Source organism: Motacilla alba, chromosome 6, assembly GCF_015832195.1.
Source record: "Motacilla alba alba isolate MOTALB_02 chromosome 6, Motacilla_alba_V1.0_pri, whole genome shotgun sequence".
NCBI classification, from domain to species: domain Eukaryota; kingdom Metazoa; phylum Chordata; class Aves; order Passeriformes; family Motacillidae; genus Motacilla; species Motacilla alba.
The window spans coordinates 9,662,836-9,682,736 of record NC_052021.1 but is presented as its reverse complement, the minus strand read 5'-3'; the positions used below and the strand labels follow the sequence as shown (position 1 = coordinate 9,682,736).

Genomic DNA, 19,901 nt, shown 5'->3' with positions numbered 1-19,901 from the left:
CTTGTCTGATTAGAAACAAAAGGAAGGACAAAGTAATCTTTGGAGGAAAGAAGAAAGAAACCGTAACACTGGATTATGCAGAGAAGAATCTTATTTGAGAACAAGAATGCTTCTGACATTTATCAAAACCACAAACTGACACTTCAAAATGAAAAAAGAAGACAGCTTACAAGGCAGAGGTTAATTTGGTTATGTTTAATTTTTTCCCCCCAAAGGCTCATTCATGTCTTCTGCCAATCCAACTCTGGAATAATCTCTCAGGTGTATCATCCTTAACAACTGCTGCTTTGTTCCCGGAGCTTTTAAACATTCTAAATAAAATCTGAGAGAAGAATGTGTGTTTATTTTTCAATCTCCTCTTAATGGTTTTATACTTGTTTATAAAGCCCAGTTTATACTTGCAAGGAACTGGAAATCTAACCTCAGTCATTTTCACTACCCTTCAGGCCACCCATAGCTTCTACCTCTACGCTGCTGCAGAGTGATTCTGTCACGGGTAGAAGCATCACAGCCATTTCCAAAGCAGTGGCAGAGGCCTGGGTTGAAAAGCCAAATATCACTTTCTAAGTACTTTCAAGTTATTCTAGAGAAGTAGAGCAGTGGAGAGGACAATGACCTTGTCTCTACAGAGGAGTTGTAACATGAGGGGAAGATAAAGTACCTTTCACCTGCCTGATACAAGTTACCAGTAAAAGTGATCTGTTTCCAGGCTTATTCAAAACTTTTATCTCTCTGAATACAGTAATAGGGGGAAAATATTTACTACTGTTATGATTTATAAAATATTTTTAAAAACAGTGTAGAAGCATTTGAAAGCCTTCAGATACTAAATACGTTCTGCAACCACTTTTGAAACCTTTGCACAAAAAGCCTCATGAGACAACACAGCTGTTACCCTTATGAAAACTATTTTCTTTAACATGCCAAAAAAAACCAAACCAAAACAAAAAGAGTCAAGCACAGGCAGAAGGGAAAAAAAAAAGGATCAAGTAAAGACAAAACTATACCACTGCAGATTTTAACCAATCTGTAGACCATTTTTTGCTCAACTGTCAGTATTACACAGGCTCAAAATTACCAATAATTAAAGAAAAAATCCAGTAATTTCTATTTTATTGGCCAAATAAGACCTTCAGACCATCTTGAGGGTACACACTTTGCCACCTTTGAAAACCTGCTCTTTAAAGAATGCATGGCAGCAGTAACAAACTCTCCAAGGAAACCATATAAGCAAATTCAGTTTTTCAGACGAAAAGGAAGGAGGGAAAAACTCAGGAATATAATTACAATCTACTTCCTTTATACTTTATAGTCATCCTAAAAAATGGCAATTCCTCTTTATCACTTCCCTACCTACATGTACACCTTTTCAGCGAGCATTTCTCTTGAAAGCTTTGACCATCAGGGCTGGTTTTGTGGGGCTTTTGTATTCTAACCGCTCAATACATTAGAAATAATTTTTTTTAAAAAAGCACTAAGCAGCTAAGGAAAGCCCCCCTCACAACAAAAAGAAACTTCTCTTAGTCATTTGGGATACATTGGTGAGCACAGATAAATGATCACTTACACATAATTCAACAGAAGTAAAGAAATCTATTCAACAGTTCTCTGACTCCAAAACAAAACAAAGCAAATATCAGAAGGCAGCCTTTAAACCCAGAATTTTAGGGGGTTTTTAGGGGGTTTTTCTTTTGTTTTTCAAAGAGGGATGTTCTCAATACAGTGAAAAACTACGAAAGAGACATTCAGAATGTGCCTTTACATAGATCTTTATTAAAGCACTGCGTATACACAAGCACTTGGGACACAGCATAATTATATCTCTGCACCTGCTATGTGCAGCTCTCCCTTCCCTGATAATTCCAGCTTAACAGTTGTTGCAACAGTGCTTACAAAACACCACTTAAAAAATACTCAACTGTTCTGCCAAGCCAGTACAGAAAACTAAGAATAAGTCTGTAATTCAATGCTCTTTCGCCTCTACAATGCTTAGTTTCTAATGTTTTGGATGTGTACAAGATGCATATTCCCCCCACCACAGAAAAGCTCACCTTTTGTTCTATATGGGAATAAATTCCTTTCTGCTGCTGTGAAAAGAAAACCCTTCATGGCACACTCAAAAGATCTTTTCAGTTTAGATTTTAAAAAGGTAATCTGATGTAATGAAAATTGCTTGAAAACATCTGGACTAAAGTAAAATCCAACAAGGAGCAATGGATAGGCTATTTTCAGCCTTGGGACATTCTGTTTCTTGCTTAAAAGCCTACATTTGTAGTGCTGACATCTCTATACAATGCTCACTTCTGTTAGTACTGTCCAGACAATTATAAAAATGATTTATCAAAAACCCAGTCACCAGAACAATTTGGTACTTCAAAATTCCTTCTATTCCAGTTTCACTGATTACAGCAATCACTTTTTCAAGCAGGTCATTCAAACAACAAAACAAACAGGAGAGACTGTCATGGTTCATAAGACGTATAAGGAGACAGGAGTGGGGTGAAACCCTATAAGAACATAAAGATTTCCCAATATATGCACATACTTAACTGTAGCAGTGTTCTGTGTTCAGTCTTTTTCAAATGAATGAAAATCTAGAGCTCAACCATAATCCAATTAAACTACGCTGCATTTGCCTCATTTTGACATGTTGGATTTACAGTCATTTTTTTAGATCTAAGTTTGAAAAAACAGTAAAAAATGGAACCATAATTTCCAAAATTACACGGTTAATTTGAAAATTTTCTCAAGTTAATTTTGAGGTTATTAAAGTTAAGACTATACACCCACAGAAGACTGTGTGGTTCTGTGGCTGTCTGCAATTCTGCAATTGAAGTAGAGCATTTCATTGACAAGAGAGTTCTTAATTTTATTCAGTTATCTCAAAATGCAACCAATTCTTCTTAGAGAGGAAGCAGACACACTGTCAATATTTGCATGTCAGATTTTTTTTGCTCAGTTCTCTATCATTTAGCATGATCTATTGTAACTCAGTTACTTGTATTTGACATTTTCTGAAAGTAGCAAATTCAGCCCAAACATGTTAGTATGCTAGGTACCAGCATACATTTAAATGAGAAACTACACTTTGGCCAAACTACACTTCAAGCACATTCTGTAGATATTATCCCAGGTTTTACAGGTTTGCACCACAATCAGCAACACACATGTGCTAGGTGTTCCAGTGAAATACATCAGTGTTCTTCTATTTACTTTAATTATTCTTAAGTGCAAAGTACTGACTAACAAGACTCATTGTAACAAGCTCCATCACTCCTCACTTTCAGAATATTCTCTTATACTCTGGAATCTGCACACAACACCTGCAGTAGAAAAAGTGGCATTTTAGAAAGTGTGTGCACATATACCCATATAAATACTGCTAGACTGAAATTAAAATGGCACGAATTTGTGAAAACAAAAACCCATTTCTAGTACAAGAGTTAACTTCAATTTTGCAAGGAAAGGAACCCAGACTTTTGGAAGATCAAAAATATATAATATGGATGCGTGGTATTTGTGGAAAATAGAAAGAGTTGTATTTCTAGATCAATTTCTTTACATATTTATCTTATTACTTAGTTTATGTGGTTTTAAATTACATTTATGGAAAATTTTAAAAAGGCATTAAGTGAAATTCTAAAAACTTACAAATAGAGACTTGCATGTAAAAGCAGATGGTAACAAAGTCTCACATGCCAGCTGTTCTGGACTTCTAAAAGGATCCAGCATGCAGTAGCATCCATCATGTACGGGTTAGTGTGGAAAGAAGTGAGAAATGGAACTCCTTTCCTAATATTGTATCAAAACTAATTACAGCTCTAATTCTAGGACAACTATTTTTAAAGGGCCTAGAAAAATAGCAATATAGTCCTTCAGTTTGACGTATGAGTTTATTTTCTTGCTACATGGCTTTTTATCAGATTTTAGAATAAGGTGAGGTTTGTGCCACAAAAAACCCCAACTGCTAACAGTCAGTTTTGAGGCTAAAGCCAGCGACCTCACGCTTGACTGGAAAAGGAGAAAGAGGTGGACAGAGAAAGTCATCTGGTAAATTCTTCCCTCATGCTGAAAAATCTAAAATTTTAGAAAAATCTAAAGGTAAAAGATATACAACTTCTTTTGTAATATAAAAGGATTTCCTGAATGCTGAATTTGCATGGAAATAAACTGCAAATATGCAATTACTGGCCATTAAATAGACTGATTTGCTTCAACAGCTTTCCCAAAAGACAAAAAGACCACAAGGCATACACAGGCACTACAGACACAGATATAGTTTTCTCTAAACTATTTTCTCTATACTAGAAGCAAATCTAATCTTCTAAATCAGTTGAAAATTGAGTATTACACAGTGGAGAGTGTCTGCAAAAATACTGATAGCATATCCCCTCTAAGAATTCCTACTTGAGTCAAGTAGGCACCAAGGGTTTAAAGAGAGTCTGGAAAAGCAAATTTTGAAAGGCATAAGTGCCTTAAGTGATTCAAGCATTTAAAATGTCAATGACCTTTATTATTTTTGCCTCTTAGAGGAGTCTAATGTATAGATGCCATACCTTTCTGTCAGCAACATCTCATATTGCACACTATACAGCAACATACCCTGCATGACAAGGCCACTTGTCTCAACTCTCAGCTTCAATCCAGCCAAGCCATAAAAATGTGAAAATGAACAATAGCTCCACGTACAACAGAACAACACTAGAATGAAAGCACAGCAGCAAAGGATTCCTAGGAAAGTCTAACAGCAAGAAGCACAAGTAATCAGCAGCACTTCCTCATTTGCAGTAATCACTATCAGAAATTCCCAGAGTCCACCAAAATATCTCTGTGGGTGTCAATGAGATCTGTTTAACAGCAATTTCTTCAAATTCCTTCAAAACCTGATGTAAGGCCACAGCATCCTCTAGCTCCCCTGACAAGGGGTTCCACAGCATTCAGTATCTCAATAACTGCTTTTGTCTGGTGTTGAAACCCTTACCTGCTAAGAACACTCATCTGGTGTCCCTTAACTGCTGTTCTAGAAGAATGGACAGTAATTTCCTCTTCACCCTCTCTTACATTCCTTTTGGAGAGCACTGTTACACCCATCACTCATGTTCCTCAATTAGGATGAAAAGGTGAAATGATCCTAACTTATTAAGACATTTCTCATATGGAAACTATTACATACCTTTGCATCACTCCTGACTCCTCTCCCTGTATCTTCTCCATTTCCTAAACTTTCCACCAAGATGACCAAAGACTCCAGACAAACAAAATATAGTTATGGATCCACTGTATTGAACCTGCAAGAGGTATTGTGATCCATTTGTCAGACCAGCTGCAGCAGCTCAGAGACAATCACTGCCTATGCCACACAAATTTACCTAAACTCAATCTTTGCCCTATGCCATCTTCAGATTTAAACACTCCTCTGTTCCTGAAAGGGCAGGACAGAGGCAAGCAATAAGAGGAAGAGTTCATTGACAAGAATTATACTTCAACTCTAAGAGACTTTAAAGCAATATAACAAAAACAAAGCATGTCCAGCACAAGAAGGCCCAATCTAAAGCATCAGACCATGTGATTCTCTTAAATGATAGAGCTCTACTATTCCCTTTAGATAAAGTTGCTGTTGGCACAGATTAGTCTAAGGTATCAGTCCTGAATGGCCTAACCAGACTTTTTATTTCACACACTTGGGAAAAAGAAAAATAACTTGGTTTTGCCTGGAAGTGGAATGGCAAATCTAGAAGAAAGAAAAATAAAAACTACCACAGTACATAGCACCACTGAGCAAAAGCATGTAATTAATACCCAACCCGTCATCACCCCCAGAAATAAAGCTCATCTATAACACATTGTGGGTTCCAATACAGCTCCATCCATAGTGGTTTCCTCACATTTTCTTTTCTGCTTGATGCTTACTCTTTCCTGGCTTCTAGGTAAGTTCTGGGAAAACAGATGCAAGGATGACTTCCAAGTGACAAGAATTTTGCATGTACAAAGAAAAATATTAGCACTAATAACTTTCATCCACCAAGTAAAAACTAAAAAAAAAATCCTATGCATGTATGCCAATATCAACAGACAGATGGCAAAATAAATCAATACAACACTGTGGAAACTCTGTAGAGAACAGCAAAAGAGTCAGATGTCTGAAGTAAACAGCCAAGAACTTTACATACACTGTTCTATGAACAAGTTCTGTGTTCTATATACAAGTTCCATGAAATTGTCAAAAGAAACAGAAAGGAATCCAAACATCCCAATTTACCTCACTGTACAAACAGGAATTATACTGCCACACATTAACTGATATTCAAGAGAATGCTTTGGGAAGTGTGAGGGCTCCCTCTTCTGACAACACTTTGACCAAACTGCAGAACTTGCAGGCTGTGTTGTTCTGGAAAAAAATCTTGGCTCACATACATGATATATATTTCCTATTAGTTAAGAAAGCTGAGAGTGTTTTCATCTCAAGGGATAAACAAACCTAAGCCAAATAAACTGGTAATTATTGTTATTATAAGAAAATTGACTTGAATCTTACAAAGTAGTGCTTAAAAATAATGCATATTTTGATAGCATAACTTGCAAGGAACTACCCAAAATAGGAAGCCCAATGCAAGACTGATATGACAGTATTTAGGAGATTAATAGATAAGATGAGCTGTACCATAAGCAGAATATAAAATAACAAAAGGCACTTTACAACCAAATGCAGACCTATTGAAGCAGTATCTGAATAATCCTCCAAACAGACACCACTAGATTTACAGACACAGCTCCCTTCTAAATCAGACTACAAATTCCTTGGTTAAGCAGCCACTGAAAATCAATAGTGCCCGACAATATAAATACATATCTGACAATCTCAGACTCTGTTTTAATCTTTTTCTTTTAAGATACATATTTGTGACCACATCTCCTTCTATTGAGCTGCTGCCACTCCCTTTGGCTGCTTACTCAGGCCAGCTTTCCTTTTAACCAACCCCTCAACCTTGGCTGGGCACACCTGAAACAGCTCCTCTGTACTATCAAAATCATAGGATAACCCAGAAAATACACAGGCTAGGATGCATTAGCCCTTCATCATTAACTCATAAATACAATAAATTTAAAAGCACTACAGCTCACTACAGCCAGTATATTTAGGTCATTTCCACAGAGGAGGGCAACTTTCATACAAGAGCTGCTCACTTAAACAGACTGCAAGCATTCTTTGAAAGCAGATGCCTTGTTTATTTACCAAACTTGGAAAGTTCACACATTCCTTAATAATGGAAAAATTCAAGCATTTCTCTGTGAAATCTATCCCTTCCACATGTCCTGTTCACTAAACTCAGTACATTTAACAAAGCAAACCAGGGCTTGTTTTTGCTTCTGTGGTCTACATGAGGCAACTCTGTCACAAGCTCTTCGCTGTTTCTTATTTAAAATACTGCTGCACACTCTTTTAAGTTGGCTGAAAATCTGTGTATGAAACAGATCTCTGCCCTTCATCTGAGAACCGCACAAATAAATCATCATTCCCAGGATACAGAAATTTCCTTTTCATCCTCATGAAAGATTGATGCCTGATCCCCAGTTTATTTCCCTATTGTTCCCTCTCCTCTGGAGACAGCTGATATTACTTACGCTCTCTGGCTAATGATCTCTGAATCTAATCACCCAGAGCTTCCAAAATCCCAAATGCACACTGTGAACACATCAGGACAAGCTCAGTTGTGCTTGCAGCAGTATGATGTAAATCTGTTATGTTCCTGAGTCAGATTTTTAACTGAATAGCACTCATACTTTCAAACATTCTAATTTAAGTATGTATACTTCAGTAACACAAAAGTGAACTGAACAGGACAAGTTAATTTTGCTTATCAGGAGAGTCAGCAGGAGCAGGGACTGACTGTCCACATGGAGACATGTCAGCCACCCCAGAGATGAGAGGGGGAACACTAAATCTGCAAGATGGGTGAGCACAGCAGCTCTCATGGCTTGCAGGTAAGATACCACTGGGACTTCTATAGGTGCCTTTTGTCAGTAGTAATAACACTGTGCTGCATGCAAAAGAAAATTCATTCTGTGAAAGAGCAGCCCCCACACACAATGGAGACCAGCAACAGAGAGAACAGAACAGCTCCTCTGATCATATGGCCTCAGCAGACATCTATTCACATACAGAACAAACAAAATTCACTTCAAATCAAATTTAGTTTCCACCGAGTCGTAACAGAGCTTAGCAAGCCCCTCCCACAAAAACAGGTATGTGTGTTTTAGAAGTACTTCTGAAGTATTGAAGAAAAATACAATTTCTACTGCATCTCACTTAACCTTTCATTATGCTTTTATTAACATAGTTTTTAATTGTCAGTCAGGATGTACATTAATATTAGTCCAAGTTGCATTTGAGACCTACTATTAATTTCTCTTTTCCATCCTCCCCATGAAAGTACTAATACCTCATACTTGAAACTATAAAACCCATCCCAGTCTTTCAAAGGCTCTACAGTTTAAATTCACCATCTTACCAAATAGCAAAATTTTCCTGCTATACCAGCAAAACACGGTCTATACAAACACCACTGCAATATAACATTGAAGTTTTACAAAAATGGAAAAAAGACCAAGACTTTTTTTAAAAAACAAAACATTACACTGGAAATATTAACAGTATTTCTTAATAAATCTGGTTGTCATAAAACAGGAAAAGGGCATTTCTCACCTTACCTTCAAGAAGCTTAGCTATTACAGAAGAACACCAATTATATGTATAAAATCTAAAATTAAGTCAGTTTATAAAGTACAATTATTATTTCAGCTGAAGTTACCAGCCAAATAGCTGCTCACTTAAGATATCTGACAACTGGAAACATTTACTCTTGAAAATGGAAATAAAGCCGAAAGCATTGAGACATATAGGCAAAATAGTCACTTTCATATTACTTGTCTCCATATTTTAAATCAACTTGTTTTACCTTCTCACAGAAGTCAGTAAGAGCTGTGAAGTCCCATTTCTTGGAATAAGCAACATTGTACCTCAATATGGCCTCCTAAGGAAGAAGGACAACAAAACAGAGCTAATTATAACTGGAAGAAAAACCATTGTAGGAAATTTCCTTGTTAAAGGAACAGCACCATCTGGTGGCTGAAACCTGCCACAGAGCCTACCAAAATCCAGAACACTTAATTTGCTCTATTAATATAGAGAAAATCCTTGATTCTGAACTCTGGTTTGGCTTTAGCAATGAATAAGCTTCAGTCTATGGGGTTTTTTTCTCCTAACACAAAATAAGACAAGGCATATCTCCCAACAATCAACATAAACATTCCCCATCCCACACTTGCTCTTGTTAACAGGACCAATAAAAGTTATTTAAGGTATAAAAGCAATATAGCAGAAGTTGCACCAGTTTAGGAACTTAAATCAGAAACACAGCAAATTTAATAGACCCTTTACAACAACACCACCCTTAAAAAATTCAAAAGGAAAAAAAAAGTAAAATAACATCAAGGGAAGTCTCCTCAGTTGCTGGGGAAGGTCTATTTGTTCATTTAAAGTTTATCTATAGCTTTTGCATCCTCCTCCTTCCCTGCCTTTCAGGTATAACCTCAATTACATTATTCTTCACCAAAAAAACATAAAGCAACTCTAAGCTGCTCCAAATCAATATTCATGTTACTGTAAGACTTTGTGCCAACATAACTGTAAAAGTTATCAAAGAGCATTAGTCTCCAAAATCTACAGATTTTTGTCAGCAGCTTGAATTGTGATTTCAGTGGAGTGAACTGATGCGAAGAGTTACTGTTTCCAACCCTCTCACCTGTGCATCCCTGACCATCTGGCTACATAAAACCCTCATGTTATGTTTACCAAAGACTAGTATATACTGCTGGACAAACACAGTTTTGTGTATATCTTAAAATGGCAATTCATTTAAATAACCTGAATGAATTCACTGGTAACACTTAGTACTCATTAAGAACCTTCATTCTTAAGAAATCCCTTGAACAAAAGAGACTTTTTTATAATTTATTTTTTTAAGTCATTAAACAAATAGAACCAAGGCAGAATCACTGGTAGTACACAGACAACCTGAATGTATTTATATGCATTTAGACTTGATTTCAAACTGACAGGCTTACCTTCAAATCATGTGAGCAAGTGAATTTGTTAAGTAAGGCAGTTTGGATTAGTTCCCATCGACTTCCAGCAGTTCTATCTCCATTCTTTAAAGTAAAAGCCCAAAACAAGGTAAAATTATATTATTCAAAACATCAAGACACATTTACTGTCATTTGTAAAATCAGTAAGTGAAAAGACTAAGTGTATTTAATAGAGGCTATAAGAATTCTTCGTTTCTGAGTCGAGTATCAATAATCATTACAGAGTTTTTACTACAGGACACATTTGCTGATTATATTCACCCATCTGAAGTGGGCATGTTTAAGTCTCAAGCAGTGACAAGAAATACCAGACCAACAAAGCATGCAGGGCTAATCTCTGCAATTTCAGATACACCTCACTATCAGCAATACCTGAAAGAGTGTTAGAACCCAACTGTGCTGACAAATTCATTCACTGTTGAAATTGCAAATTGCTTCACACACACAAAATAGATAACATATAAATATGTAAGTAAATAAATACATCATTTATAAGGAGTTCAAGTTTAAACTCCATATAAGTATAGAAAAATATATATCATCAAATCATTGTCTAAGTAAAATAATTACCTGGAAAAAAAAGTCTTCTGCTCTGTCTGAAGCATCATGACCCAAAATCCAGTTTTTCAGACTTGACATAGTCAGTCTGACAATTGAGCAAATGCAGTAAAATGAAAACTCATCTATGTGGAAACAAACTTATTTGATCACACAACTGTAAACACTTAATCTTACCTCATCCTCTACGGGGTATAAATTTTGTTCTGAGCAGGGCATTTTAACATGCTTGTTGTCCCACAAATCTTTGTAGTGAGTTGGAAAAGGCTTAGGTACCTCTCCTTCCCTCAGAAGATCTACCTGTAACACAGAAGGACAGGGGGAAAAAAAATCAGACTCTACTTTCAAGTTTTTAAGTGGAAGAAATAAAAAGTAAGCAAAACCACAGTTTAAAAAGCTCTCATCTACAGCCATCGTTTTTGGAAAGGGGAAAGCTACAAACTGATCACATGATAGCTACTCAGAAAAAAATCCACCCGTTAATCTTACATTATACTTGTTGAAAAGGACGCCACCTTAACACACTCAAATAAAGGCAATATATTCAATTACTATTTATCAAATCACCAGTTAAAGATTTCCTATTTATCAATTAAAGCATCTACATATTTTCATCTAAGTATTTTCAAAATGTAGTCACAAATGTAGCCACAGTTATATGCAGAAATAGTATTTTTAACTTAACACTCAAAGTGAAGACGAATCATTATAGCTAGAGCAATGTCTCAAGTTTACTCCACATCAGAACATCAGAAAAGTAAAAAAAAGAACACCACATCCTTAAAGACTTAATTTGCTATTCAGCCCTCTAGCAGCACGAAGTGTCTCAGAGTAAGTATTTAAACTCAATGTGCCTTTCTTTTGGTCGGGATTTATCCATCACCTCATAGATTTCCGGTCACGTTTTGTTTCAACAATAGTTGGATTGTATACTACTCCAAACGATTAAAGGAAAACTTATTAGATTTGATCTAAAATGCACTGGTAAAATTGCAAGAAACTCTGCTTCATTCCTGACAATCTTAAGCCTTTTGTACATCTTGAACCCAAACCAGAATCACATTGAAATGAAAACATAGCATGAAAATGTTGGAAGTATCAATTTTACTTGTAGAGTATTTAAATTCTCAAACTTTAAAATTCAGTCAAGGAAGCACTCACAACCCCCACAAAACAAAAATACTTGCCCCTAACAAGACTGAGGCAGCAAAACCCTGCTTTTCATCTGGATCTCATTATCCTAATTCTATGCACCAGAAGAGTCAATTTTCAGGAAATCAGTTGCCCCAGTCCACTTGCAAGGAGTGGCAAGACAGGTGGCATTTCACATGACTGAACACTAGAGGCAGAAGTTGGGCTGGAGGCAAGGCAGTGCATGACTGTACCCTGACGGTCACGGTGTGGTTGGCCGAGGGTCGCAGGTGAGGCAGACGGGCCCCACACGCCGGCATCCTTCTCATCTCTTCAATCGGGGTCCCAAACCATTTCTTGTTGGTCGGCAGAGGAGGTGGTGTGTATTTAGCAATCTTCCTTCCTGGCCTCGGGGGTTTGAATTCACACTTTTCTTTCCTGCTGTTAAAATATAATGCATTGAAACAGTTTATCTCCACTGAAAAAATTGATAGAAAAATACACAAACTTCCACCCCAGGGTTACAATGATGCCAGCCTTTGCTGCAGCCTCAGGCCAAAACTTTATCTGGGGAGAACTCCCACCACTAACCACCCCTCCCCAAAACACACAAGTACTTGTCTACCAAAACATTCTTCCCTACAGGCTGACAAAACCCTTCACAGAACTGCAGTGGGTTAGCAAAGCAGGGTATTCCTCTGCAGAGCCATGCTCCTTCCCAACAGGATCGGCTTATCTGTGGACAATGCCCCAGTAAATATGTGCAAAACGAATTTCTTGCCCTACATGAAGGACTTGAGTCAAGTCAAAGAATTGCATGTTATACCAAAACATAGAGTCCTTTTGTTTCTGTTCACTCCTTAAGATACTTATTCCCCTTCTCAGCTCCCACTGAAATCAAAGGTCTTCGGAGCCGAGATTATCCTTTTGTCCTTCCACAACACCTGGCATTGCAGAGTCCTGTGTCATGCTCAGGGCTCCTGTTTCCATTGCTGCAGCGTAATCACCAGTCCTTCTCTCTCCCAAATTATGAACGGAGCCAAACAAAACAAACCAAGAAACCCCACCCAACCCAAAAACATCAACAAAAACCCCCAAACATCTCTACAACTGCTCTCAAAAGTGAATTTTCCCATGTCTACTTCAATTAAAGCATCAATAGCATTGACAGTTCAACAAAAATAGATTCAATATTTTTGACAGATCAAACTAATAAGAATTCTAAGAATTGCACTGGACAAACATATCCTTCAAAAACCCCACAAACAGCCCCATTAAAAACAAGTTATTTCAATCTTACATCAGTTGCCTTTGTATCTTAAAATACATTTTGCAAAACTATACAATCCAGCCTCTGAAACTCTATCACCAAGGAGGAAATTTCCAAGCATGAAAAAACCAGATGAAGAGGCAGACAGAACGCTACCTTTTCTCCTCAACTTTAGGTATCCTCATGAAGTGAGAAGTGATTTTGGAGTCTCTCTTCACACCCTGTTTTGCACCTTTGCATTCTGATGATGGAGCAGGAGAGATCCCAGGTGCCTTTGTATGTAGCGTGTCCTCTTTAACAGAATTATCTACTTCCTCAAAGCTTTCACAGCCCTTGGCAGAAAAACGTGATTTCCTGGACTCCAATTCAGCATCCCCATATTGAATTCTAAAAGATTTGTTTATGGGTTTTGACATATTAATCTCCTCTCGTTCATCCAGAAAGGGACTTGTTTCTTCATCAGCCTCTGACCCATGGCAGCTATTCTTAGAATTATCCACATCCATTGGTGACTCTGGTTCACTTTCTTTCTCAAAAGCAGGTGAGTCCCCTGAACTGCTCTGACATTTGCTCAGTTTCCCAGGACCTCCAAGATCAGATACACAGGCATCACAACCAGCATCTGAAAGTGGGCTTTCTGGAACTACATCCCCTTCCTCTTGCTCACCCGTTAAACAGACAGAATTGCAACTCTTCAGCTTCTGTGAATTGCATGAAGCCACCTGTCCATCTGTCTCGATGTCTTTGGAAGGTTTTGAATTTCCTGTTTTTGAAGCCCGGCTTGCTGATAACTTCCTCTGAGTCCAAGTAGCATTGCTTTCTTCAGAGCCTCTCTCCTTGCCAGTTTTGTGCATCTGATTAATGTTGGCGTTTTTAAAGAGGTCTGCAGACTGTAGCCCCTGCACAGGATCTGTATCTAAGACTGCATCTTTTTCCTCAGCCTCCCACTTACACATGCTGCCCGTCTGAGGCAAATTTACTTGGTTTGAATCAACTTCCACAGACATTTTTGCATTATTTTGCTGACAAGTATTCTCTAGCTTTTTCACATCATGCTCACAAAAGTTCTCTTTTTTAATGGAAGTCATCTTAGGATTTGCTTCAGTATTGTTATTAATTTTGCTGTGCAAGCTGTGGAAAAGAAGTAAGGGAATTTAATGTCTTATTTCCAAATGAAATTTCCGTGCACATTTTTTTAAGGAACAATGACAAAGAAACAACAGAAAGTACAGATTTTTATTCATTCTACTCTGTAAGTGAACACTACCAGGAGCAACAGGTTTTACTGCACTGAGGACTGTAGGTTACTAGCAACCTATTTCCATTTAAAGGCTCCAAAGGATGATCAATCAGCTGCTTACCTCAGGAATCTCTTCCAGTCATTCATTATCATTGAATGTATATGTTTAGATCTTCAAATCTAAACATTATGAGGCTATTATTTAGCTATTTTCTCCAGATAAAAAAAAAAAAACCTAGAACTTGTGATAAAGTCCTCCATAACTTTTACTTTTATCCATTAAATACAATCAGCAAGAAAATAAATGGTTTTATGGCCATTCCCTCAGAGCTACAAATTCATCAAAGAGGCCACAGCAGTCCAGTCTCCTATTACTTCTTTACTCTTATAAGCAGCCCATGATTTCAAAAAAACTCCATACAAAAGCTCAAGTGTAAAATATATTTCAAACTGCTAACAAAAATTAAAATATACATTAAACAGGAGGTTTTTAAGAGAAAAATAACCTGATTTGTCTTCATGTAAGGCAGGGCAGGATAGAAATATGCCCTGATGATAGCACAGGGAAATGAACTGAGATTTGTATGAGCAGATGTCAGAAAGTTGTTTCACATTTACATACTTTATGTATCACATAATTTCTCAGTGTATTGATAAAGAAAGTTAATTAGAGGACACATGAATATTTAAAAAAAAACAAAACCCTGAGTAGTCTTGGTGAGAACACCACTCTAAACAGTATGAATGTATTGTTACAGCACCGTATATTCCCAATGGAAACTGAGCACACTAAACTCTGGTCACTGTCCAGCTTCCCATTTATACTAACTAAGAAATTATACAATTATCACACCATCCTAAACTCAGCCACTGGACATTTTAATAGACTGTAGATTCCTGAAGGCATTGACTTTCTCCATGAATGGTAACAGATCATCTTCTAAAAGACCACTCAGGCTAAGGAGAGATAAAAGCTTGGAACTGCATCCACAGGATGATTATTTGAAAACAGAAGGATTTTAGAGGGCTTTTTTTTCCAGATAATTTAGCTTCCCGAGTATGCATGTATTCCTGCAAATTTTGATGAACAAAAATTAGAGTTATGATACTGCTGCCATCTCAATCACTCTTTAAAGGTACTGACAATATCTGTTGCCAACTTAAATTAAAATTGTGATGTTAACTGCAATAGAAAGGCACATGAAATGTTTACGCAACAAATCTGCTTCTTAAAGTTGCCTAGGCTCTAATCTGTCAGCAGGGATGGAGAAGGGCATAGAAGAGCAATTCTGTAAAGGGAATTTAAAAAAACTAAAATAATTCATTCCCTCCTTAAGAATCCTCTTGACATCCTTGATTTATTGGAATCTATATGCCTGAAATTAGCCCTGCATACTTCTGTATTAATCACTATCACAAGTCTTCCCAACTATTTTTAGCACTGCTATGGACTTGGATCTCTATTAATAAGCAAACACCAAAGAAAAAAATTAACCCACATATTTACAACTGCAACTACGGGAAAAAGAAAATATCTGATATTCCTCTGCACCAGACAGCTAAGCTCTTTGGAGTATAACTTTAAGACAGCCATGCAATCACTGCTCCTGACAGACCACATTAGTTGAAAATATCAAACTTAACCTGGTATCATACAGCAGCAAAAATCTGTAACATCTTCAATAAAAAAAAGCTTCAAAGCACATTTGAGCACCTGTAAATTCTAGCTGTAATTAAACCAAACAGCACATGTTTAAACTACAATTGCAGTCCAGTGAGACAAACCAAAACAGATTTTTGTCTGTAAATTAACAAGTGAGTTGGTTGCAGGACTATCAGTGCAAACCTGCAACTGCTAGTGCCCTATGTCAAACAAAAATGAAAGCAGAACTTGACCAAAGACATAGTCTGGTATTACAACTAAATTGATTATTTGGCTGCCACTGGAAGCAACACTCCCACTTTGCCTTTCCTTGCTCCAGGTTCCCATCTTTTGCTTTGCAGGAACAGATGTATTTATTCACCTAAACAGTGACATGCTTCAGGAATCTACATCAGCAATAAGTCTGGGCTTGGGTGTTTAGAGAGGATGGAAGGGGGACTACCTAGCTGTTCGCAGTGAAATATCAGTTTGTTACCCAAGAGGATGTGCCAAGGTAAGGAAAGCAGCAGAAACGGGGCTGCCTCCATTTAGCCAGCTGCACTGGCAACCTGCACTTCTAGCTCCCAGCAGGCCCCTCAAAGAACACACCTTTTGAACGAGTTTATGTTGTGCTTTTTACCTTTTGGACTCCGTTGTCTTGGGTCCTTTGTTCTCCAACCAACTGGTAATTGTCCGCTGTTTACAAACTGAAAACCACAGTTCACTGTTACTACATGAAACATGATAAAACTGCAACATCATTGCACATGAAAAAGATCATTTGTACTGGGTGAAGATAAAAACACTTCCAATTAATCTCTCATTAGCATCTCTACTAGAGGGAGCATCCGGACATTAGCTACATGTGATGCAATATTTAATTTGCATCAGTCAGCAGCTGTAGGTTTTATAATAATCTCTATAAATTCCAGGCATGGTGTGTGGTGGGATTTTTTTCATCCAACCTATTTTTTTTTTAAATACAGATTAAAGGTTAAAATATACAGTGAATGTATAGAATTCAAAGAAAAAAACAAAGTAACTTGAACTTTCTAGCTCTCATCATTACCTTTAGTCACCACCACAGTGAGCCCCAAAAGCTTCTGCTGAATTTTGGAACAAAGAGGAAATGTGACATAACTTAAAATCAAAAAAGAACAAACAACAAGGCACCTTTGAGGACCCATCCAAGAACTTTATTTGTATGTAGCATCCTGTGAAACATAAGGCTCAATATAAGCATAGCACACCCTATAAATGACAAGCACTCAGAAAAGGACGACTTCCTTTCTCCTCCATTCATAAACAGTTTGAAAAGCTTTTCAATACTCACTCTCCTAAACAGCAACAAAACAAAGGACACAATTTGTCCAGATTTACTACCAACAAGACAGTTCCAGTCTTATCTACGCGTTGCTGCAGCTCAGACAAGCTGCCAATAGAACAGCAACATGTGAATTAATTATGCAGAGACTTGGGGGAGGATGGGGAGAAAAAATTCAAAGAAATTCTTTCAAAAATAGAAAACAGTCTTTATTAGTATAAGGGGTATTTACTTTTGTAGTTGTTATTTAAAGATATTCTGCAAATTTGGCAACTAGCTTCAATTCCCTCCCCTTCCAGTTGCCAAGAGAAAGCATCTCGCTGCCACTGCTGACTGAGCAAGGTGTTTGCTCTCTGCTTTCAGCTGGGTAAGGAGCAGCTGCAGTGCCTTACTGTAACAGTTTTGCAGAACTTCAAAACCAGTAAATCATGCCTGGCTTTGCTGATTCTGAGCACAGAAGTCTCAGCAGCCTTCTGCAAATGGAGGTTGTGTAACTTGTAACAAAGATGGCTGAGGCCAGATGTTACTTAAGAGACATTGTTTCATAAACACTTTCCCTAACATTCAAGGCCTTGAACACTCTTGCACAGCTGCTCATCAAATACCCTCATCAGAGGGTACCACAGGTTCTAGAAGAGAAGTAATCTCCAGAAAATACTAAAATAATTTTTAGCTATTCTGCAATGGCACTAGCAACAGTGCAAAGACTTTTATTTCCAAAGATTCACTAAACTTAAATCTAGTAGTTATTCTGATTAGCAAATTTCACCTTCTCCTAACAACTGAAGTGTTAATCCAAATTGCCTACAGGTAAGCAGCCAGAAAAAAAAAAAAAAACCAAACACAAAAACCTGAAGAGACATGTTAAAACACGGGACAAATAAACCTCCTCAAAGGCAGCTGACTACCTCCTGAGGTGTAAACTTGTGCTGAGAAAAAAAATACTTATTTATTAGCACAATAAATAGAAATGATGGCAGCAGCACCAGAACAGAACAAAATGGCTTTAGTTTGAACTTCAACACCTGAGCAGCCACATAAGCCCTCCAACACAACACACGTCACTTTCATACTTCCAGCATGGCTTTTTGCTACAGATAAGGTGGTGAAAACAAGAGGCAACAGAAAGACAACCCAAACTTATTCTCAGCATAAAAAACAGAACCAGACTTTGGTTGTTGTTTGTTTGTTTTTAATGGCATATTTATTTCTACTAGAGATAACTCAACCATTCCCAGAAAACAAATAATCCCTTACAATCTACCTTTGAGGAAAACACCCTGATTTTCAGAAGATTCTCATTTACTCTGTAGGAGAGTACACCTCTAACCAAAAAGTACCATCTACTCAAAGCTGTCTCCTAGTTAGGGCTTAGTGAGATTTAACTCATCAGCTACCGATGACAGCAAATCTGTCTTCTCCTTTCCATGCCTTCCTTTCTATTTCTGAAAGAGGTGCATTAAAATTTTCACAGCTTTAGCTCCAAATAGAAAACAAAACTAAGAAAGCCACGTGGGAACTTGGTCTACACACCTTTGTTAGGCGGCAGGAGGAGCAGCCACCCCACCCCAAGCTGGCAGCCACGTGCTTATGGCGAGCTCCTGTCAATACTCTGGGCTCTCCCTGTGTCACAGCCGGGCACAACCCCCGCTGAAAGCCTTTTTCCCCGCAGAAAATATTTGTGCCCTCTCTCGTGGAACACGCTAACTTTAGCGGCTCACACCTCTCCTCGAGGATTTGCACTAAGAGCGGGAACTTGCAAAGAATCGGGCACAAAACCGGTGTAAAGATCCTGCAGGGGAAGCGGCGCGCACCGGTCACACCGCGGGGCTGGGGCACAGAGGACACGCTGGCACCGGCAAGCGAAGTTAGAGACAAGTCCAGCCAGACGAGGAAGGGCAGCGGCGGGGGGGCTCCGTGCCCAGGCACACGCGGCCCCCGCCGTCCGACGCTGCCCAGGCCGGCAGCAGCAAGGCAGCGGCGCCCCGGGAGGCGGCGAGGGACACGGAGACTCAGAGCCTCCGGCCCGGTCCCACGAGCGACCGCGGGCGGCCCGGGCTGGCGGGGGGCGCCGAGCAGCGCTCGCAGCTGGGCCGGTTCAGCGCAGCCCGGGCTCCGCCAGCGAGCAGGCGGCCGAAGGAGGCGGGGGCGGCGCGGCCGCCAGCGAGCCCCGCTCCGCGCCCGGCCGCTCCCGCCGCCCCGGGGCCGGTACAAACCTTTATTCCCCACGGCGGTGGCGGAGCTGCTGCCCCCGGGCCCCTCCTGCCGCTCCCCCTGGGAGCCGGGGCTGCCGGGGCCGGGCCGGGCTTTCTTCCGCGGGGGTTCCCGCCCGCAGCCCGCGCTCATCCTCGGCGGGGCCGCCCTGCCCGCCGGGGCCGGCCAGCACCCGCCCCCCGGGGACGGCGCGACGCTGCGGCAGCGGCTCCGCCCGTCCGCATCCTCCGTCCCGCACGCCGGGCGCTTCCCAAGGCGCGGGGGGCGCGGCGGGGCCGGGAGCGAGCAGCGTGCGGCGAGCGCGGCCCGGCGCTCCAGCAAGATGGCGCCCGGCGCGCCTCACCCCGTCGCCATGGCGACCCGCAAAGCAGCGGGA

The 19,901-nt window shown here is 39.3% G+C and overlaps 1 protein-coding gene across 4 annotated transcripts in view; it reads right to left on the bottom strand.

Moving 5' to 3' along the window:
- Positions 1-19,901, bottom strand: part of PARG (poly(ADP-ribose) glycohydrolase) — a 61,098-nt gene extending 41,197 nt beyond the window's left edge. Inside the window, exons 1-7 of one of the 4 annotated variants that reach the window (XM_038140572.1) lie at positions 19,528-19,901; positions 16,628-16,694; positions 13,262-14,236; positions 12,090-12,276; positions 10,882-11,004; positions 10,126-10,209; positions 8,958-9,032 (exon numbers count right to left, since the gene is read on the bottom strand). In XM_038140572.1, the coding sequence (XP_037996500.1) occupies positions 8,958-9,032; positions 10,126-10,209; positions 10,882-11,004; positions 12,090-12,276; positions 13,262-14,236; positions 16,628-16,694; positions 19,528-19,657 (1,641 nt within the window). In that variant the 5' untranslated portion in view covers positions 19,658-19,901. The other 3 variants (XM_038140573.1, XM_038140574.1, XM_038140575.1) reach the window with 3 other exon arrangements.